This window comes from Natator depressus, chromosome 16 (assembly GCF_965152275.1).
Source record: "Natator depressus isolate rNatDep1 chromosome 16, rNatDep2.hap1, whole genome shotgun sequence".
Classification (NCBI taxonomy): Eukaryota; Metazoa; Chordata; order Testudines; family Cheloniidae; genus Natator; species Natator depressus.
The window spans coordinates 21,420,062-21,441,640 of NC_134249.1; the positions used below are offsets into that span (position 1 = coordinate 21,420,062).

The 21,579-nt window shown below is 48.5% G+C and overlaps 1 protein-coding gene across 2 annotated transcripts in view; it reads right to left on the reverse strand.

Annotated features, from left to right (window-relative positions):
• Window positions 1-5,412: 5,412 nt before the first annotated feature.
• The window catches only part of PHF19 (PHD finger protein 19), a 30,312-nt gene continuing 14,145 nt past the window's right edge, over window positions 5,413-21,579 (reverse strand). Inside the window, exons 8-15 of one of the 2 annotated variants that reach the window (XM_074973559.1) lie at window positions 20,866-20,934; window positions 16,653-16,773; window positions 14,914-14,981; window positions 14,538-14,708; window positions 13,758-13,845; window positions 12,768-12,853; window positions 12,068-12,163; window positions 5,413-10,263 (exon numbers count right to left, since the gene is read on the reverse strand). In XM_074973559.1, the coding sequence (XP_074829660.1) occupies window positions 9,915-10,263; window positions 12,068-12,163; window positions 12,768-12,853; window positions 13,758-13,845; window positions 14,538-14,708; window positions 14,914-14,981; window positions 16,653-16,773; window positions 20,866-20,934 (1,048 nt within the window). In that variant the 3' untranslated portion in view covers window positions 5,413-9,914. Of the gene's footprint in view, window positions 10,267-12,067; window positions 12,164-12,767; window positions 12,854-13,757; window positions 13,846-14,537; window positions 14,709-14,913; window positions 14,982-16,652; window positions 16,774-20,865; window positions 20,935-21,579 lie in introns of both variants that reach the window. The other variant, XM_074973558.1, reaches the window with a different exon arrangement.

The following is a 21,579-nucleotide window of genomic DNA, read 5'->3' on the forward strand; positions in this document are numbered from 1 at the left end:
GTTAGCACACAAAGACCTCAGCGTGCTGTGGGGTGGGAGGACAGTTCATGGGATGAGGGAGCAAGGGGCCAATAGGAAGGGGAAGGGGTCTGTAATGAGAGCAGAAATTGGGTCACTTGAAGCTGTGTTTAAAATCAGATTAACCCTAAGGAAGCAGAACCGGGCTGGCCTTGCTGGAATTGCTTGGCAGATGCTATCAGGGCTGAGGCAAAGGATGCAGCGCTGGAGAATGCCTGACCACTGGAACCACCGCTGCATGCATCCGCCAGTCAAAGAGCACTTTAAATGAAGCCTGGCTCTAGACACTGAAGGAGAGCCATCCCCCGCTCAGAGCTGGAGTAAAGCGTGTGGAGCCTGAAGGGCTTCACTCCCTTGAAGCCAAAAACATAGTAGAGCAAGTCGGGGGAGGAAACTTGCACGGTCTGAAATTAATTGAGAGATGTGCCCAGGAGTAGTGACATCACTCTCCCTGTGCTCATTATCACCTGCAGCAGCTCCTACCGAATGGTGTCACTCGAGATTTCTCTGGCAATTTGCTGTGGTTTTAAATGGGCCCTGGATGTGCTAAACTGCGGAATTAATTTGCAGAAAAATGGCCAGCAACCTGAAAATGGGAGAGAGATTTATTAGTGGGGTTGAAGGGCAGATTGGCCAGGTCTATTTGTTTTCTAGTATCAGTTTATTTTTTAGGTCCTGTGAACGTTCCAGTGCAAAATGCAATTAGTGGGATACTGGCAGAACACTTGGATAACACCCCTGCTCCGGCAAAAAAGGAGCCATTAGCTCTTTAATGAGCACAAGAGAGCAGGATCGCTGTTGGACATCAGAGCCAAAGTAAAGGTCTATCTATACCTTGTCAGATTTGTACCGTGAACCCTGCAAATTGCCTTAGAATTTCATGGTGAAATAAAATGTCCTAGGGCAGGGAGATTTTAACGGGTGAGTCATTTAATAGTCTGACTGTGAGGAAACGCTCTGGGGCACTTAGCTGACATAGGAGCTTTGCAGCGACGTAGTGGAAGAGCTCATGGCACATTCACGCAGCAGGCCAGCCTCACAGCATGTCAAGGATGGACTGGACTATGGAGATCGAGCAGTTCAGGATCGAGGCACCAGCAGAACAAGAGGCCCTGATTGCTGCTCCCTCCACTGCCCCTGTTCTAAAGCCAGTGAGGATGTCAGACTCCAGGGCTGTCAAGCCAGCAGCCTAGGACAAAACTACATCCCTGCTCTGTAAAGAGTCGCTCTCTGCCCTAGGTACATGTTAAAGAAAAGCACAAAACAGTCTGAAATAAACTCGAGTAATTCTGTCTCCCCAGCTCCTGGGGTCCAAACTGGGTGTGAGCCCACTCTTTAAACTCAGAGTGAAATGCTGGCTCTTTAATGGTTAAAATACCTCAGCTCCGTTCAGTTCAGTGCTCCCTTTAAGGTCCTCTTGCCTAATGGTCTAGTTTAAAGGATTTTCCACATTTCTTAGCCTCTTGGACCAGAGCTATGCAGACTAATCCTGTTACAGTACAAAGCGCATGAGTGCTGCTATAAATCAGAGGCCTCATCTCCAAAATGCTGCATAGATAAAGCATGCAGGATACCGTATGATAATCCAGGATAGGAAAAAATGCATCTCTAATCTGCTCCTTTTCATCAGCTGACAGAGTTCTAGCTCACACACCACAAGGAAACAGGGCTTTTGTTTCTTTTAACAGGATATGCGATGCCATTGTTGACTATAAACATCGAATTCCCCCAAGCTGAGAACCAGGTTTTTCCACGCTGGCCTTTGTTTTACAGCTAGAAAATACACGAACAGCAAATTAAAACAGCATATTTAGTAATACTGGCTACAGCCCCTTGCGCCGCTGGAGTCCTGTCAGATATCACACCGCTAAGCAGGGTCAGGCTGGGTCACAGAACTACCAAGAGCCCCTTGGCGCCCCGGGGAGCAATGCTGGGAATTCAGCGGGTGGCACACCATCCTCTGAGTCAATGTGCTCTCATAGTGATAGTGGGACAGCTGGGCTGCTGCTATTCAGATGAATCATAAAACCACGGTCCTGACCACTTGTAATTAAAGAGCCCACGACCCTTTTTGTTCTAGCCCAAGTGTCCGAGCCAAATTCCAGTCTGGGTTCCATCGGGTTTCTTAGTGCCTCCGGCTGCTTCTGTTGGACTCCTGTATACTATTTTTATTTCAAAAGTATGTATTCATGAGCTGTTGGCTGCAAATACATGGACACTCTTTAAAATGCCATATTGAAAAAAAAAATCTCTAGCTACCTTTATTGCCACAGTAGGATTAACCCTAGGTTAATCAGCTGTTTATTGCTAGAATAAACTGGTTGATACATTCTGGCTCCCTCAATACCCCCTGTAGAATAAATTGGATATTAGTGTACTGACAGCCAGCTGCGACCTGACATAGTCATCACCGACGAGGCCCAGAAAAAGATCATCCTCGTTGACATCATGGTCTCCTTTGAGAACAGGACCCCGGCCTTTTGCGAAGCCCAAGCTCGTAAGCTGGAAAAGTATGCCCCCCCTGGCTGACACCCTGAGAGCAAAGGGCTACGAGGTGCAGATGGACGCCTGATCATCGGGGACCCCTGCAACAAGCGTGTTCTGCCGACCTGTGGGATCAGTCGACACTACGTACGGCTCATGCGGTGCCTTATGGTCTCGGACACCATCCGACGGTCCAGGGACGTCTCCATTGAACACATCCCCAGCCACTGACAGTACCAGGAGGTGTGAGCCAGAACGACATCGTGCATCAACTACGAGAAAGGGACCAAGAGACTTTTTCCATTGGACCATATGAACTGGAACCATAAACTCACTGAACATTAAATCTCACCAAATGAGGGTAATCCATCCTCGTCATCGTATCCGCTCATTATACTCCACACCTGAACATAGCCATTATATGAACAACATACCCCCATATCTCAATGTCTGTACTTTCACCCATTAACCTTTTACCCCCAGTTGGGGATCTTGCAGATTACGTATTCCTTACGCCATCCAATCCTAAACCTAATTTTGCACCCCTTGATAACCTGTACCTTATTCCTGGATAACCAGAAACTTCTACACTTAAACTCTGTACTGTTTTCTTTTTATTTTAACATTATCTTAATAAAATTCTTAATTCTTTATATCCTAGCCTGAACAGTTGTGCAATTTACGCATTTCACCCAGAGATGGCAGCATGTCACTGGTGGAGAAATAATTCCTCTAAGCAGTATACATAGCTTGCAAATATGCTCCCTCCATCCTTCATATGCCCACTTAGCTCCAAAATAAAACTTTCCTGGGTGGGAATATAGAAAAAAAATGTATGAACCAGCCAACTAAATACCCCAAAAAAGCAAAGGAGGGTCTTAGCTCCATAGGAAAGTGCATTTCAATATATGTGATCAGTTGAAAAATGCCCCCAGGGGACACATTAGCTAAAGTAATGCTATCTTTAAAGACAACGTATTCTGTTCCAACTTATTAAAAATGCCCAGTGTTAGCTATCCATGTTCAGTGACTCATAGTTACTAACAGAGATCCAGCATCCTACCAGCCCAACTAATACAGATAAGTAATGAACAAAGAAAGGAAACCTCAGAGCAGTTTGTAGCAGTGAAGAATGACACTTTCACCTTTGTTATTAGAAAACAGGTACCAGGAAAAGTATATTTACACTGACCGAGCTTTTAGAATGCCCAGTGTGTGTGTTTAATAACCCCTGAGGTCATCTGCTCAAGAATTTTAAAAACCAAACTGCCTTTTCACCGTGTATGTTGTTTCTTTACTTGGTGCAGCGTAGGTAACTTGGCCAATAAAGAAATCTTGGCCCATGTCATGTTCTGACTCTTATGCAGTAGCAGAGTGCGGCAATGATGAATTTGCAAATGCTGCTAGGGCAAGAATTGACTCAACAATAACAGAAAGCAAAGCAAACGTTGCCAGTGGTTTTTTTCCCCACCTGTGCACAAAACCTAAATGTTGGGGCTATCTGGTAGGTTTGCATCTCCTGGTCCAGCATGCCCATCCACCAATGCAAGCAGACACCCAAGAATGCTTTAGGCAGCGAAGGCAGGGAGGAAAAGCATACTGTAGGTGAATAGCCAAAGCCATTCATGGCTTTGACAATATTGCCAACCCCAAGTATTCAAAAAATAAATCACAGATCAGACCCCCCAAATCATGATATTTAAAGAAAAATAATAGCCATGGGGTTCTTTGCTTTGCTTTCCTGGTACCTGAGTCTTCAGGCTGCATTCAGGACAAGTTTCCCTGCTTTTTTCCCTCCCCATACACAGAAGACCTAGAAAGGAAAACAGATTCTCACCACTCCAGGAGACGGAGCTTTAAGTAAAACCCAAATATCAAGTGACTAACGACAAAACCGAGTTGGCAATGCTGTAACCGAGAGCCACATCATGTCCGGTTGATCGGCATGCGGCTGTCCATGCAGCTAACCCTCCACAGCGCGAGATCCGCAAGTAAGGATCAAGTGGGTGGTATATTTTTCCCACACCTGTAGGAATCCCTGGGAAGTAGTATAGCTGGGGCCTCCCACGGAGCCATGGTGCCATTCCCTAAGAGGCAGAGGACATGCATGGGGTTGGCTCGGGGCCTCCAGTGGATCCCTGAGAGCTGCAGGGCTCTGGGGTGGGATCTTGCTTCTTCTGCAGGACTGACCCCCCTCTCCAGACAGAAGAATTAGCGGAAAGGTTTCTTCCCTCCACCCTCCTTCCCGCACGATCAGCTCCTAAAGATTTCTGTGAGAGAGGGTATCGGGCCTAAATTAAACCACAGTGACCAGGCAACCAGCTCTGTGAGGGCAGCATTGCTCCACTGGGGAGCGAGCGCCATTGCCATGTGGTGACCCTTCGAGGAGGGGAATGATACTGATGGACTCTTCAAAGGGAGCCTTCTCTGGGACAGTGCTGATCCACACACGGGATGCAAGTCAAGGGAGGGCTCAAAAGGCCCAGAGGGAAGTGCCGGATCTCCAACAGGAAGACGTCCAGGGAGGTACCTTCTGGCCTTGTCCCATATTCAGCAGCCCTGCATCTTCTGAGAACTAGGCACTTCAGCCTTCAAATGCTACATGCCCCTGAAGGCAAGTGAGCGGAAGCCTGCTGAAAAGTGCCACTCTGCACCTCAACCCTGCGGTTCCCTTTCACTCTGGTGGCCGGCCTGAGAATCCCAGAGACAGACAAGCTGCCGCTCTCCATAAGCCAGACAGCAGAACCCATCGAGTCGTGCTCGGTAGGGCCCAGTTTCTAGGGTTCACGACCACATGATTAATAATGGATACTATAAAGAGCCGGTGATGTTAAAAAAGACTTTTTAATTGTACATCAGACATATTAATTACAACTTGAATATAACAAAAGTTGGTTATTAAAAGCAGCAACTTGACATCATAAATCTTTAGAAGGTGCACAGAATCATTATAAGATCTATTAGAACTAATGCAACACATCCTCTGGAACAAAGCGTTTTTAAAGGCTCCACATTCCCCGCTCTGGAATAGATGTGGGGGTGGGGAAGGTTGGTTGGTTGGTTTGCAGGGCCTGAAATAAAAAGCATACACCCGCAGCACACTGGGGCACGGACATTCCTGAAGTGTGCAATGGCTTTCTGAGCCTCTTGGTGTCACTGCGCTGCCTATTCTGCCTATTCCGTGGCTTCCAAAGGGGAGGAAACACAACTGAGAGATGAACAGAAAGGCCTCACCTGGCAAGATCAGGATTCATTCATTGCGCATCAGCTGATCACTCCACCAACACCCAGAGCAGATCAGGGAGCTGTGTCCTGCACACTGCTCTAAGCCAAGCCTGAGCCCCTGGACCCCAGCTCTGCAAACTTCTCTCGTCTTGGCAGGTAAGTAACGGAGGAACTGACTTTCTGCTACTGTCTTTTCAAGGGGAGTTGCATGCGATTTCAGCATGCACATGTATTCTGTTTCTGATTTAAGATCTTAAATACTAATTCCCCAACCATGTTATAAGCTCCATACAGGCAGAACCTACAGAAGTTGACAAGTGATGCGGAGCTCATGGCAGAGTCAGGGTCTTGTCTCTTTCACTTCCCCTCTGAAAGGCGATGGATATTGACCCAACTCTAATGCCTACGTTTCAAATACAGAAGGAATAGGATTATGTCCCCCCTCTCCCACCCCTGATCATTTCTAACTGAAAGCCTCAAAGTCTCTTGGTTTTCCTGGGGCTCCTGAATATGTGCTGAAAACAAGGAGCAGATTTAATAAAGGGTCTTTTTCATATTGCCTCTTTGCATCCAAAGCACTTATGTATTTCACAGGACATGAAACAGCTACAGTACTTCGAATCATTAAAAAAAAGCCTAGCTTTTGGAAACAGCAAAAACAAAAACAAAAAAAACCCCACAACTAGCTTTTGTGCTCAAAGGCTGCAAAATTATATCCGGCCTGACCCAAACTCTGTTGAAGTCGGTGGAAAGACTCCTGTTGATTCCAATGGGGTTTGGATCATGTCCCAAGAGACCAAAAAAAACTTACTACTATGCATAGAAAGACCCCAGTCCTACAATTGGATCCACATAAGCAGACCCATGGGCACATGCCCACACAGAGCTGATGCAGGTTCAGGAGCCAAGTCAGTTTCTTTTCACTCACAGCCTGCGTAATCAGGAGAGTCTTTTAATGCTTTCTATGCACTTGACTAAGGGCTTGTCTATTCTGACAGTGCAGCTATGCCACTGCAGCACTTAGAGCTTCTCCCATTGGCGTAGGAACTCCACCTTCCGGAGCAGCATTGGCTGCGTTGACAGGAGCTCTCCCCTCGACACAGCACCATCGACAGCGGGGGTCAGAGCCGTATAACTGCATCGCTCCAGGGTGTGGCTTTTCCACCCCCCTGAGCGATGGGGCTATACCGACATAAGACGGTAGTGTAGACCAAGCCTCAGGGGTGAGATGTTACTTTAACAGTAGAGATGTACTGCAGATTGACTTTTTAAAGTCACAGTTTCCATTCGCTGGATTCAAATCCAGTCCCAACGACAGACTCCACATTTTACAAACAGGTGGCAGCTTTTCCATCGAGGTGTCGCTAGATCATTTCTGACAGATTAACTGAAAGACTTTTTAAAAAAAAAAAAAAAAAAACCCTGCTACACTGGATGTTCAGACTAATCTGCTTCTGCTACAGCAGCTGATAACAGGCCAGATTCTGATCCTAGTTACTCTGGGATAATCTTGAAAAACCTCCACTGAAAATGTAAATACTTCAAATTTACACTGGTGCATCCAGTGAGAATCCGGCCCAAAAATCTCTAACACTCAAAGGACAGCAAGGAGCTGTATGCACCATTCTGGGTCTCAGCCATATAATCAACTCAAACTACAGAAATACAGAGATCTTAATTCAGATTTGCCGGGGAGGGAAACTACAATTAAAAACAACAACAACTACCCCCCAACAACCTGGATTATCCACCGTGTTATTTGAAGAGTGGCGTCAATGGGAGTTTTACTTTGTTAAGGATCATATAATTTGGCCTTCGGTTTGTAACTTTAACCTGTTCTGTTAAGGCAATATTGTGCCATTCATTTGGATGCCAGTGAAGAAATGCTGCTTTTATCATGGGATTTCTGCTTAAAAATGGAGCCTAATTTTCCTCTCACCTGTTTTGAACTCTTGATTTACACCCGTGACAGTTAGGGGAGAATCACACGCTGAATGACTGAGGATCTTAAATAAAGTTTTTTCAATAAAATGAGCTTTTCAGTTCATCTTGCAACAGCCAGGTCATAAAATCATTCACACTGTTAAAACCATGTCCTTTAGGGATTAATAAAGGTGAAAGAATTTGCAAACTCTAGTTTGCTTTTTTTGCCTTTATGATGTTTAAATTTTAGCACTTCACTCAGTTTGGACAATGAAAGGAGAGTTGTCAGTTTCGCTGTTGTTTATCCACAGTGTGGTTCTAGTCAGGTTGGTCCCAGGGTATTAGAGAGACAAGCGGGATGAAGTTGTATCTTGTATCAGACCAACTTCAGGTCATCTGAAAAAGACCTCTATGCAGCTCAAAAACTTGTCTTTCACCAACAGAAGCTGGTTCAATAAAAAGAGATATTCCCTCACCCACCTTGTCCCTTTTGTTTATTGTCAGTTTCACTCTGGGTTCTCCACCACCAGGCTATAAAGTGTGGATAACTTTTCACTGAATGTTTAAAAGAAAAATCTAAAACATTTCTACTGATATTAGAGTTTGTAAAAGTATAGATATATTTTAAAACAACCTAGATTGTGTCTAAGCTACCTGACAATATCACTTTATATTAGACAAGAGTGGCAATTTTTTATTATTGGGTAGGCAAACTGAATCCCAGAATTCAGCTTAGCAAGTCACTTTCTGAATCCCAATAATGGAAAACATGGCTCGCCCTCCAATAATTTATTACATTCGTTCTTCCGATTCTTAAGTTACTGCATTGCCTCTCCCTTCCTTGCCCTGCAAGGCTACATCCTCTTCTTCCACTATATATGCAAGAGCAACAAAGACAGAGATCATGCAGTGCTAAGTAGAAAGATTTGGTTCAGCTGGTATATGTCAGGTAATACAAATAGCAATATGTATTGTTATGTATCCAAAAGCAGCAGCAACAGAAATTCCCTCCCCCAACACAAACATCTCTCTTTCATTCACAGAGATACAGCCACTTTTCCTTTGTTTTGCTTTTTGTTTGGCTGGTTTTTTTTGGCTTGTCTACTCATTTGGCAGCATTCAACAAAATGATCTTTACAAAAATAAATGCCCATGGTTCCATTTCAGTTAAGATGCCATCAGTGCAAAACAATGCCCTCCTTGGTTTTAAGGCAAGCTCACGTCATTTGTCCGATTCATTCCAAGACTGTGATTGTCAAAAGAATAAGCAAATGGAGCTGCTGCATCCTTTGACATCTTAATATCATGGGACAAGAGCAACTGTAATGTAAATCTATCCAGTGGCTGGAAAGGCTGGAAGTGAATGGCCTAAAAGTGTACGTATGTATATATCCCATTAATGAATGGGTCTATGATGAGGAGGTAAATACTATATAATTGCTTTGGCCAGCATTTTCTATCAGCACAAGAATGTGATATTTGGGTGCTTAGGCATTATAGAACTGGTTACGTAGGTGCTTTCTGCTTTAGTACCAAGACCAATTTGGTCTGTTATTTAAGGCTCGTATGTGATCGTAAGACACTGGTGGACTTAGATGTGGTTCTTCTGCCTAAGAGCATTTTTATTGTTACTAGAGGGGATGATGGTTTGAGCTCTATACAGATTGGTTTTCCTTTCTCCACTCAAACTTCCCTCTTTGCTTTCCTCTCACCACAAGAGCTGCTCCATCAGACATCAGCCAGATGCTGGGTGGTTCGGACAGGCCTACCATGCCTCTATGGCGCAGCAGAGTATCACAATGAAAAGCCATATCACTAACTGCTCTCTTCCACAAAGATGGCTCCTTTGGCTTAGCCAAAGGGTCCCTCGGGGAAGCGTAACTAGGCGATGCCAGTTGTATATACAAATGACCAATAAAATAACCATCATTAAAAACAAGAACTCTATCAGTTTTAGCCACCCGATGCCACAGCTCACAGTAAGTTTGGACGTAATTGCCATGTCCGACTGCCTCTGCTATACCCTGTCCTAAGTCCTTCACGGTTCCCTAGACCGTTAAGTGTTCCTTTCAAACCTCGCCTGCACAACCCACTGTAAGCGTAAGGAGAGCTGTCAAAGCTCTCTCCCATCGGTGCACGGCCAGCGCGGGAGCCCTGCTCATCCACATCCCTTGCCTCTTTTGGTTTAGGTCATGGGTGTTGTTTGATTGATAGATCTATTTAATTCTAGGAGAGGTTCCCCAAGCTGGTCCAAGCCAGAGGGATCAATATGGGGTGGTGCCTTCCCATTCCACCAGGTACTGGACTTTGCCCTCCGGAGTCACCCTGCGGGCTAGCACCTGGTACTTCTCCCCACACACCAGCCTGCCCGCTGCTCCGAAGTAGTTGGTGATGGAGGACTTGAGGTGGGAAAGGGAGGAGTCGTCCTCGCTGATGCTCTCCAAGGTGTGGCTGTCAATCCCGTCATCCTGGCGTTCCGGGGCACAGGCCGCCTCACTGCTCTCTGAGGCGCAGCCATTCAGGGGCCCACCTTGTTCAATGCCTTTTCTCTTCCCCCCCACTGGGGCGTAGGCTTTAGCCGCCAACTTTCGTTTCCTGCTGCCCACGTTCCTTCTGCTGGGGGGGGAGGGGGGAGAGAGAGAGAGAGAGAAGGGGATGGGGATAAGAGAAATGCTGGCAAAAGAAAACAATGCAGCAGCGCTGGCTCTTAGACAAGACATATGCCTGGTGATGTCAAGGGCTCCTGACCCAGCACTGAGCCAGCCAGGTAGGGAGGATGTTTGCTAATGAAAGCGAGTTTTGCTTTTGAGTTTCCCGTCCCAGCTGCTGTGAGACTTTACGTGCACCAAGAAGCGAAGTGCCAGGTTTTGAGCCATTAGCCACCATCCAGGAGCTAATAATCCAAGGCCCAAATTAGTAGGAAGAGAGGCAGCTCCCCTTGTTAGGATAATTCTGTTGATGAGTTACAGGACAGGAGGGCATGTGGTCTAGTGGTTAGACCTGGGGCTGGCTCTTGGGACTCCTGGGTTCTAGTCTTGCCTCTGCCACTGATTGTTTATTGTATCAGACTCATCTCTGAATTGGGCTCCCTACTTCTGTAACTCAGGCACTGGAAGAAGGTTGAAGTTACATTGTCTTAGACTCCCTGAGGTTGGTTAAGGATATGTCTACATGGCACAAAAACCCAACACAGCAGGAAGTCTCAGAGCCCAGGTCAAGTGGCTCAGGCTTGCAGGGCTAAAACAGCAGTATGGACGCTCAGACTCTAGCCAGAGTCTGGAAACCCAATGAGAGGGGAGGGTCTCAGAGCCTGGGCTCCAGCCCATGTCCAAACATCGACACTATTTTTAGACCTATAGTGCAAGACTTGCGAGCCTGTTGACCCAGGCTGAGACTCACTGCCGTGGGTCTCTTTTGCCATGTAGACATATCCTAGTACTCCTCTCTGAACATGGCCATTGGTGCCTAGATGGACCCATTTCTGCAATGACGCTAATGCCAGCTTCCCATGGGGCTTGTGAGCTTTAATCTATTTATTTGTGTGAAGTGCTTTTGCCAAGTACTTCATCAGGGCTCTGCACAGCCACAAGAGTCCTTATGCACAGAACGGACTGCAGGGTAGGAGATGTCCGTGGAGATGGCTAGGCAGAGTGGATGTGTTCAGTAAAGCTGCCAGTTCATTAATAATGAGTCTTTCTATCCCTATGAATGTAAAAACACCCATCAGCTCCAGGTAAGCAAGGGTAGGTCTGCTTACCGAGAAATGCAGGGCCAGTCCTTCCTGCATTAACCACAGCATTTCCCTCACCCCACCAAGAAGATGGCAGGAAAATAGGCAGTTCTATTTAATGACCTCAAATAGGCACTGAACAAACTGACCGCCAGCTGTGGGCATCAGCTGTACAGTGGGCAGAGTCCCCAAGGCAAGCACACAGGAATCCTTATTGCCAGGTGCTCGAGGACCACCTGGGACCAGTTCCTTTGCAGCGTATCCTTGTGAAGAGATTTTAAAAAACAGAAGCTGGGTTTTCCTGCAGCCAGGCATGTATGTTTGGGGACGGTCTCCAGTTAATCAGTGTCTGGTTTGCTTAGTGTCAGGGCAGAGACAGAGAAAGATGAGCAATACTTGGAAATACTGTGGGTGCAGAGTAGCTGGGAGACAGCTTGCCCAGCACTGAGAGAGACGGCAGGGAAGAGAGGAGTCCAGGATAACTTCCAATGACCCATCATCATCATCATCAAGAGCTAACTCTACCTAAGCCAGAGGTTGGAAGGCCAGGGTGAATGAAGAGTTAATGAGGATCACGTCAGGGGTTGGAAGAAACAAAGGGAATTAAAAGAAAGCTGTCAAGCGTAGTCAAGATCAATGCAAAATCAAAGGGCAAGAACCTAGTCTCAGCCGTTCCCCTCCCCTTACCTCGATTCATAAGACAGGCTCGTTGTCGCAGAGCCAGATGTACTGGCAGCATCTGTGGAATCCAGGTCAGAAAGAAAAGTCTGCCCTGAGCTGGCACTGAAAGGGAGAGAGACCGAAGTCAATCCTGGCCAGACCTCAGCCACTGTGTGAGCCCAGCGTTTCCGGCTGCGTCGGTAGCAGATGCCCTTCTGTGTACATATAGGACCCGGCTCCAAACAGAACACCAGCTAAAACATGCAGCCCGTTCGGAGACATTCAGGAGAGCAGCAGCGTGCGTCCCTATCAGGACAGCCTGGGGGGCCTGCGCTGCGTTAGTTAAAAGCCCAGAAGTCAGACAGGAACATAGTAACCAGCGCAGACCCCCAGGACGGGGCTTTCACCAGCAGCCAGTAAGAGCTCCCCATCCCCCTGCTTCCATTTCCCAACAGGGCACAAGTAGATTAGCTGGTGCTCACTGAAAATCTTGATTCCTCATATAAATCTGGTACTGCCGATTTGTCTGATCAAGCCCCTCAAACATCTTTCACCTTCGGGCATCTCTCCTCTCCCCAGCACACGAGGGAGTGAAGAGGGCAACCCCTGAATCACAGTGATGGCTACCCCCGGCATGGCAAAGAGTGGAGACGCATGCACAGGGACCCGGCATGGTTTCTTCTTACCATCAGGCATCACTGCCCCACGGGACAGATATGCAGTTTACCTTTTTAAGCTCTGAATTTCATCCAGTGTAAAGTCAAAAATGCTGGCCAGGTGATGGTTTGTGCTCCAAGCCGAGGCGAAGTCACTCTGCATTGCAAAAAGGAGTATATTTATTAGCTGACAGCAGGCCACGACTCGGCGTGAGCAACCACCGCCAGCATTTCCTACCCCCGTTGGCCTCCAGCTTCCATCTACTGCAGGCTCTGAGATGACCTGCGCTTTGGACAGTCCCTTACCCCTCTGCAGAGTGGGCATGCAGGAGGCTGCTGGTCGGAGCTGGGCGCAGTTGGAGGGTTGTGGGGAATCCCATCCATTCTTTTTTTAAAGACACCTTTTCCATTAAAAATAATAAAATGTCCCATGCCAGCTGAGGTTCCATTTTCCCTGGTTCTTGTCTGTAACTGAGAAGCTGTGAGGGCGTTTGGAAGGATGGGGGACAATTATACTTGACGCATCTGAGGATGTCAAAGTCTTTTACAATGGTTTAATCAATTTTTACACCTCATGCTGGGAAACTAAGAGGCGGAGACCAAGTCTCACAGCACGTCAGTGGCAAACCCTGTAACAGAACCCGAGACACCCAACTTTCATCCCAGTGCTCTAGCCACCAGAAGACACTTCCTCCTTCCCATCAGTCTTCTTTCTCCCCCGAGGACACAGATTAAACAGATGGATTTGGAACTCCCTGCTCTGAGCCTCTTGTTACTGGCATCAGAAGGCTGGTTTGTGGCCAGAAGGGCAAACTTTCAATTTGCACTCTGATCCTGCCTTTATTAGTCATCTCTGCCTGGGGAGTGCGCGGGCCATGCTGGATGGAAAAACGGCAAATTGGAGAAAGCGCTCAAGCCTCCTAAATGCCTGTTAGTAGCAGCAGCACAAGGATGGTGCCCAGTTCCATGTTTGAAAAACAGGAAGCAAAACACTTCAGTAATTCAACCCTGAAAAACAACATCATGGATAGTAACAAAAGAAAGAGTAGCGAGAAACTAACACTGGGAATAGCATCCTCCAACAAAAATTTTGATCTTTTTCTTCTAGCAACTCGCCTTTTCTGCTGTTGAAATTCATGAGGCAGCAAACTGTGAAAGCAAAGAACAAACACAAACAAAGAACAATGAGAGTCAGACTTGCTGGGAGACTGTAAATCACATAACAGGCCTGAGGGGGGTGTACAGAAAATGTCTACTTTGGTTCCAAGCAGCCAGGAAGAAACCTAGGGTGGGGAGTGTGGTCTTTTGAAAACTGTAAAATTTACAAGCTGTCGTTTGAAATCCTATTCCGGCTTGCAGCCAAGCGGACTCTAGAGAGAAGTGTGAGACCAAGGCTTAGTAGTCAGTTTGCAGAGAGCCAGTTGCAATAAGGTGGTGAGAGTTTTGGCCTCTCTGTTTTATGGAGCAGCCTGGTTTGTTTCTCTCTGTTTTGGGGTTCTTGTGTGTTCTGAATTCTAAGGAATAAAATAATGTTATACTGCAACCATACAGCAAGAGTGTCTATGTTTTTAATCTAATTTCTCTGTCTGTATGCTGTGAAACAGACAATTATCAAGAGAGCCCAGGAAAGCTGCTTTACTGTAGTGGCTGGCACAGAACTGGGGAATGCTGCATAACCCAGGGGACCCCACGACTTATCATTTCTGTGTCAGAGTTTAAGACAGAAGCAGACATTCTCTGGAGGGAAAGCTCAAACGGTTTATGGGGAAGCCACTTTTCTTAAGAGGACAGATGCAGAGGAGGAGCAGAGGATAGTATGAAGTGAAAGTGTGGCCACAGACCCGTTTTTATGGGCGTATTTGCTTTTTCCTCTCTTCTTCAGCTCAGAAGCTCCATTTTCGCCCAAACCTGGTACCTTCTCTGGCAGGAGCTTGCTTGGGGGGTTTGGCGGGACACGAATTCGCAGGCGAAAGATGCATTTCTTCTTCTTGATTTCCTTACCGCACAGAAACCTAGAGGGCACAAGATACAAATCCCCTCGTGAGCTATTGATTTTTAAGCGCTGAATGGGAGTCTTCATGGCGAACTCTTCCCCTCTCCCACCCATCCTACCTCAACACCTAAACCCTGCAAACCCAGTCATTTCAGCCCCTCCAACTTCCCCACACCTGCTGAAGCTGAAATGTTGCATCAAACAGTCCCCTCGCCCAGGCTCACCTGCTTTTGTAGCTGTTGAGTGCATTGAGCAGGTGTGGAGCGCGTTCTGAGGCCGAAGTGCTGGTCAGCTGGGATAAAGCATTGGCCAAAAGGTCATTTCAGTAACTTGAACAGATGATCAGCAAAGCCCAGAGCACATGCTGGCTAGAGAGCTCGTTAGAGTCACCATGGTTATTCAGAACTGCAGTTTTCTGCTCTGGTCTAAGCAGGTTTGATCATAAAGTTCAGAAATGCAGTGTCAAGAAAACCCCACAGATCTCCAGGATGCAAACATTCAGGCAATGTTTACTGTCTGGACATCAGCGTGCTGGGTTTTCCCCACTTGTGTTCCTAAGACAGTTAAAATCCCTCCTCTTGCTTTGCTCTATATTATTTTATTTTTTTAAACAAATGATGGTTGCATTTACTTCCTGCACTTCACTGGACCTGGACAGTGAAACTAGCCGTGTCCATTTCCCTCTAGCTCTCGCACACCACCACGAGGCTGACCCGGGTAGGTTAGGACCGGGGTTCTTAACCTTTTTCTTTCTGAGGCCCCCCCAGACATGCAATAAAATCTCCACGGCCCCCCCCCCCCCCCGCCACAGCAACTGGTTTTCTGCATATAAAAGCCGGGACCAGTGTTAAGGGGTAGCAAGCAGGGCAGTTTCCCACAGCCCCATGCCACAGGGGGCACTGTGAAGCTAAGTTGCTCAGGGCCCCAGACTTCAGCCCCATGCAGTGGGACTTCAGCTTTCTGCCCTGAGCCCCAGCAAGTCTAACGCTGGCCCTGCTTGGCAGCCCCCTTGAAACCTGCTCACAGCCCGCCCAGGGAGCCCCAGACCCCTGGTTGAGAACCACTGGGTTCGGACACATGGCAGCATTGCAATGGTTAAGCACCCCTTTCCCAGGCTCTTTGGAAAGCTACCAGCTATCCTGCCCAACAAGTCAGCTGCCAGGGGGACTACAGCAGGTCTACAATCAACACCTTCCACCCGTAAAACCCAGCTCCTCTGCCAGCCAGAGAATTGCTGGATGGAATCCATGCCAGGGAGCTGGCAGAGTGAGGCGGGTACAGTGTGTGCTCCGTGGGCAGGCAGAACGAGAGGTCAATCTTGCAAGCTCTGGTAATGCCCCAGCCAGGTGCCCTCTGTCTCCCCCATTGCCCTGCACACAGTCATTGACTAAACGATTACAACAAATCCCGCAGCGCCCGGGCACCTTGTACAAACACCTGCTGACGATTTGCTTCGAAGCAGGCAACAAACCAAGTCCATCCAGAGCCACAAAATCCACCCCACTGTGGCAAACCACCCTGGACCCCCAAGGAAGAGAGTCAGGCAAAGGCGGTTTTATGCTTCCTACACTGTACCACTCAAGGAAGCACACTGAAAGGTGACCGCCCCCTGCTCCTTTGCAAACGAGCGCCATTCAAATGCATCCTGTGATTTATGGCTCTTCCCACTAATAGAGACACACAGAGTGCAAAGAAACACAGCTTATCACCACGGGATTTCACTATTAAACACACCTGAATTCACCTTTCTCTCTGAGTGACACTCATGAGCTTCCCCTTTTGCTGTCCGAGCAGACAGGAACAGAGGCTCCCAAAGAAACCCTGGTCTTATTTTCTTTGGAGTCAGCCAGGCCGCATTCCTGGCTTTAAGGGGTGGATGGTCCATGCGTCACTTCCCCTGCAGCCGCCTAGCCTTCCCTCCAAGCTGCCTTCCCCAAGCCGATCCCAGGCCCCATGTATTTACCTTTCCGAGCTGTAAAGGATCCCAGTGGTGATTTACAAAGGCTAGGATTTCCTCAAAGTCGAAGTACTTCTTTTTGCTCTGCACGCCCAGATTATAGAGGGCCAGGTGGACAACATCGACCCTGTGGGAGCAAAGGAACAAGAGCAGCTAAGAGCAGGCCCCACTTAGGCCAGGAGCTGCTTTCATATGCACTTGCATTTACTTCAGGTTTGCAACCCTGAGCTTCCTGCTCTGGCTTTGCCATCACCATGGCAGCTGCCTTCTCCCCACTCCTGCCATTCTCCTCTGCTCCTACTCCAAGTAACCCCTGGGATGTTCAGGGGTCTGATGGATGGATTTCTACGTGGCTGACAGCAGAGCAGGGAGAGAAAGTTGCCTGTCCCTTCCCTGGAATTGCCATTCTGCAGAGAGTAGCAGATACGTCCTCTCCGTGATCTGTGCGCTAGACATGAATGGAAACCCAGAGGTGCAGCCTGCACTATGGAGAAGGCTTGAGACCAGAGTGTGTTAATCCGCAGCATGGGATGCTGTCTAGGACGTGGACAGAGCGTCCCATTGTAGCTGCTATGCAGGTCTGGAGAGTCATAGCAGGTTCCATTGTATTTTCACATGCACAAAAGTGGATTAGAGGAATAACTAAAGGGCTGGTTTAAATCTGTCAAAGGGGAGCCAGGAAAAGGAGGATTAAGTGGCTGTTAGGTTGACCTGTTTGGCAAAATCCTGCAAGGGGCTCTGCATGCGGGGAGATTTACCACGTGCTGGAATACCTGAGCCCCACTGAGCTGGCTAACCTGCGGAGTGCCAGGATTCATTCCTAGTTTCCTGGCTTTTTCTCAGTTTCAGCCACGTGCTCAGTGGTGCAGTTCAGGTAGGGGGGAGGGGGACTCCTGGCTGATCTAATGTTAGCTGAAAAACAAAGTGCAGGAGGCTGACGGCTGGCCGCGGAGGCTCCTAGTCACATGAAAATAGGTGCTGGCTGCGTTTACATCCTGCCTCCCTGGAAACACGTCCCCAGTTATATACGGCGGGGCAGGCAGCCTATGGCCCGTGTGCTGAAGGCAGCACACGAGCTGATTTTCAGTGGCACTCACACTGCCCGGGTCCTGGCCACCGGTCCCGGGGGCTCTGCTGCTGGCCTGGGATACCGGCCACTGGCCCCCTGCCAGCCGGGGTTCCATCCGCCGGCCCCACTCAGCCCGCCGCCGGCCTGGGGTCCTGACCACCGGCCAGGGGCTCTGCAGCCCCCCCAGCTATGGCTCACTGGCCCCAGCCTGGGGCAGTGAGGGGTGCAGACAGGGGCAAGAGGGGGCACAGCTCAGCACCCCCACCTTAAAAATTATTTCAGCGCCACTGTACTGGGATATTTTTACATCCTGATTTGCTGCTTACATCACTATCATGCCACGTGGAACAGCGCACTGCATTTGACGTTGAGATTAGAATGTACGTGCATGAACTGGAATCAGTATTTTGACAGATTTCAAGATTTCCAGCGATTTGGCCCAATGCTGTCTTTTCTAATTAAACCTGAAAAGTTCAACGAAAGCAACTTGGATTTGTCTGTATTTCAGTGGATGGGTGTTGAAGATTTCGAAATGCAGCTCATTCAGTTAAAAACCTCAGAATTGTGGGCATCAAAGTTTGGAGATCTGCGGTGTGCACTTGAAGCGACCGAGAGAGATCATGGGGCCTCTATTCTGACCTGCTGGACGTCCCTGCCAGTGAAATTTAACTATTTGAAGAAAATTGCGTTTGCAATGCTTTCAGCATTTGGATCCACATACCTGTGTGAACAGGTATTTTCACACATGAAATCTGTCCTCTGTCCCTCTCGGAGTCGGTTAACAACTGATCACTCAGAAGCCTGTGTGCAGCTTAAAGTATCCAAATACGTGCCACACATTGGAAAACTCAGCAAGGAAAAGCAAGGGCAAGGATCACACTAAACTGATAAGATCTGCATTTTAATTTAATTTTAAATGAAGCTTCTTAAACATTTTAAAAACCTTATTTACTTTACATACAACAATAGTTTAGTTATATATTATAGACTTATAGAAAGAGACCTTCTACAAACGTTAAAATGTATGACTGGCACGCGAAACCTTAAATTAGAGTGAATAAATGAAGACTCGGCCCACCACTTCTAAAAGGTTGCCGACCCCTGATATATGGTATCCCTCTATTCCTGTTCTAAACCAGCTGCACAGTAGGGGCATACCCCGTTAAACAGCTACTGTATTTCACCCCAGAGGAAGCTGCATTTCAGTGGCTGGTTAAACAATGTCTGCATATCCTCGACTTCACCGTGGCAGGTTGTGGGAATTCATTAATATAAACATGTAAAGCATTTTGAGAACCGCAGATAAGAAGCACTAGAGAAGGGGAAAGTGTTATTTATCCTCTGACCTATGAGGTCTCTGCTATATAAACTTGCACTTAATCCCTTAACTAAAGGGAGAGACGTGGCCAGATCACCTGGGTGACTTATCTGCTGGCAAATATGTATTTTGGCTCATGTACAATAGGGCAAGCATGCAGCCTGGGTCCAGCCTCCGTAGGAATCCGTGCCACACAACTTGACTCCCAGAGCAGGGTGTGCTCAGGAGAAGCCCTGGGTTGGCTTGTAGGTCAGAAAAGAGGCTCACAAAAGAACTAGCCAGGGCCAGTTCAGGTGATGCCTCCAAAGCTGCAAAGATCCTGGCAACCTCCCTGCACCAGGGAGAGGGTGATATGCCAGTGTGAGGCTCCTGCTTCAGTACTATGCAGGATGATAGACAAGCTGATTCCCTTTGACCAAGAACTCCACGGTTATGGAGCCCAGTGGAAGGTCAGGAGCCTCCCCATTTAGGGCACAAATCAAATCATCCGCTTTCTGTTTAATAGGAAACTTCCATCCACTAGTCCCTAACTGACTCCACAAACACATGCACCAGTTTTAGATGCAAGGCCTAGTCCCCTATGGAACTGAACCACGCTCCAGCTTGCATGGCATAGATTGATCACTGAAGATCACACACTGAATCCCAGATTAGCTTGAGCTAGCCCAGAGTGACCTGCATCAGCAGGATTATAACATGGGTAGCAGTTCTGCAGGTTGGGATTAAGGGGCATCAACAAAGCTGTGTGTGGAGCCCTGGACTGGGAGAGCAGGTCAGGACAGAAGGGGCAGAAACATTTTAATGCTCCCTAAACTATAAAATAAATCATGGGCATACCAATAAAATGCAAATGCCCCCTCCACACAGATCCCCAAAGCTTGCGGGGAAAGTGGCCCACACCCAGGGATGCTCACTAGGCTGGAACTCAGGACATGGTGAGCCGGATGTTCGGCGGGGCTGAGTCCGCTCACATTGGGGGGGATTGCGGCTGCTCAGCTCCTTTAAGAGCCAGGCCCGTTGATTTTTAAAAGCGAGCGTGAGATCAGTCTGCTGGGCCAAGTAACTGCATGAAGATGCAGCTTCAGTTCAACGCGCAGCTTAGGCGGGCATGGGGATGCCATTAACAGGGGAACCCTGGGGACGTCCACATTCTCATCCTCCTCCAGCATAACCCAGGCCCTGCTGCATGCAGGACAGAATGGGGAGAGCCAGGAGGCCCAGGAAGGATAAATGATGCCTGATTATCAAACAGCTGGTCAGAGAGCCAGATGGGCTGAGTGGAGTTCTGTTCCCACCCCCGAACTGCACAGAAAGTTCCCAGAGGAAAGCGACAGCTGAAGACACTTCACTCCGCACTCGAAGGGGCACCAAGGGGAAAGGAAGCCATTAGACACTGGCTTCTCTCTGGCCTTCTCCCTGTGCTGATCAGTGGTTCTCAGCTTTGTTGCTGTGTATTCCACTCCACAAATTAAGGCTCCGCTCAGAGAGGCCGGCCCCCTGCCCCTCTCAATGCTGATCCCACCCTTCCTGCAGCAGCCGTAAATAGAGCTCCGGTATAGGAGAAAATATCAAGGCAATGACCTCCCTCTGGTGCAGCACGTGCATCTGCTTGGCTATGTCTCTTCCAAGGGACAGTTACAACCCTGGGCCACGTGGAGGCACTTCAGAGAACCTGCAGTTCCGGGGACAACTCTGAAAGTCCCTGACCGAGCGAGAGAGAAATTCAGGTGGAGGCTGGCAGCCAAGGAGTCAGGGCTTCGCCCAGTCAGTTGGGAGCCCCAGGTTCCAGCCCTGATCTCTTGAGCCCAAAGAGACTACTCGCCAACTCTTACCATCTCAAGGGCAGGCGCTTGATGTATTCTGGCCCCTGGTTACACACCGCACAGAAAAAAACATAAAACCTGAAAAAGAAAGAGCGAGAAACACAGGGTAAGGTGGGGGGCAGCTCAGAAGGGGGGTGGATTTGGGATCATCTCTCCAACAGGACAGCCTGAGGCTCTGGCTTGTAGAGTACCAGCCACCAGCCCACCCTCCCCGAAGGGCAGCGGGTCTCAGCATTGCAGCAGGATCCTCTGTGCCCATGTGGGGCAATGACTGCGGTAGAATCCATCCCCCTGCATGTGCCAGGCTGTGTTGTCCTCTGGCCCGGACTGGGGCCAAAGTCACTCCACTCCCCCGGGCAATGCTTGCAGGCTTCACTCCCTCCTACAGCCCCTTTCAGAGTCCTGCCCCTGCCCCCTTCCCCAGCTGCAGAGAAGGTCACTGCAGAGCCCAGCAATTCAGCCCTTTGGGTCAGCCAGAGGGCGTCGCTAGAGAGGAACTGAAGCTCCCCTCTGCCTGCCCCAGCGTGGCCCAGGCCATCTGAGCACTGCCAGGTGCTTCAGATCATCGGAGAAGAGCCATTCTCTCTGCTGTGCCTGGCAGTCTCCTGGCTGGCAGGCTGCTGGTCAGAACACTCCCTGACTGCACCAGGTTGGGGGGTTAGAAATGAGTGAGGAGCCATCTCCTAGCCACAGATCCACCCCGCACACAGAGGGGCAAGGGCC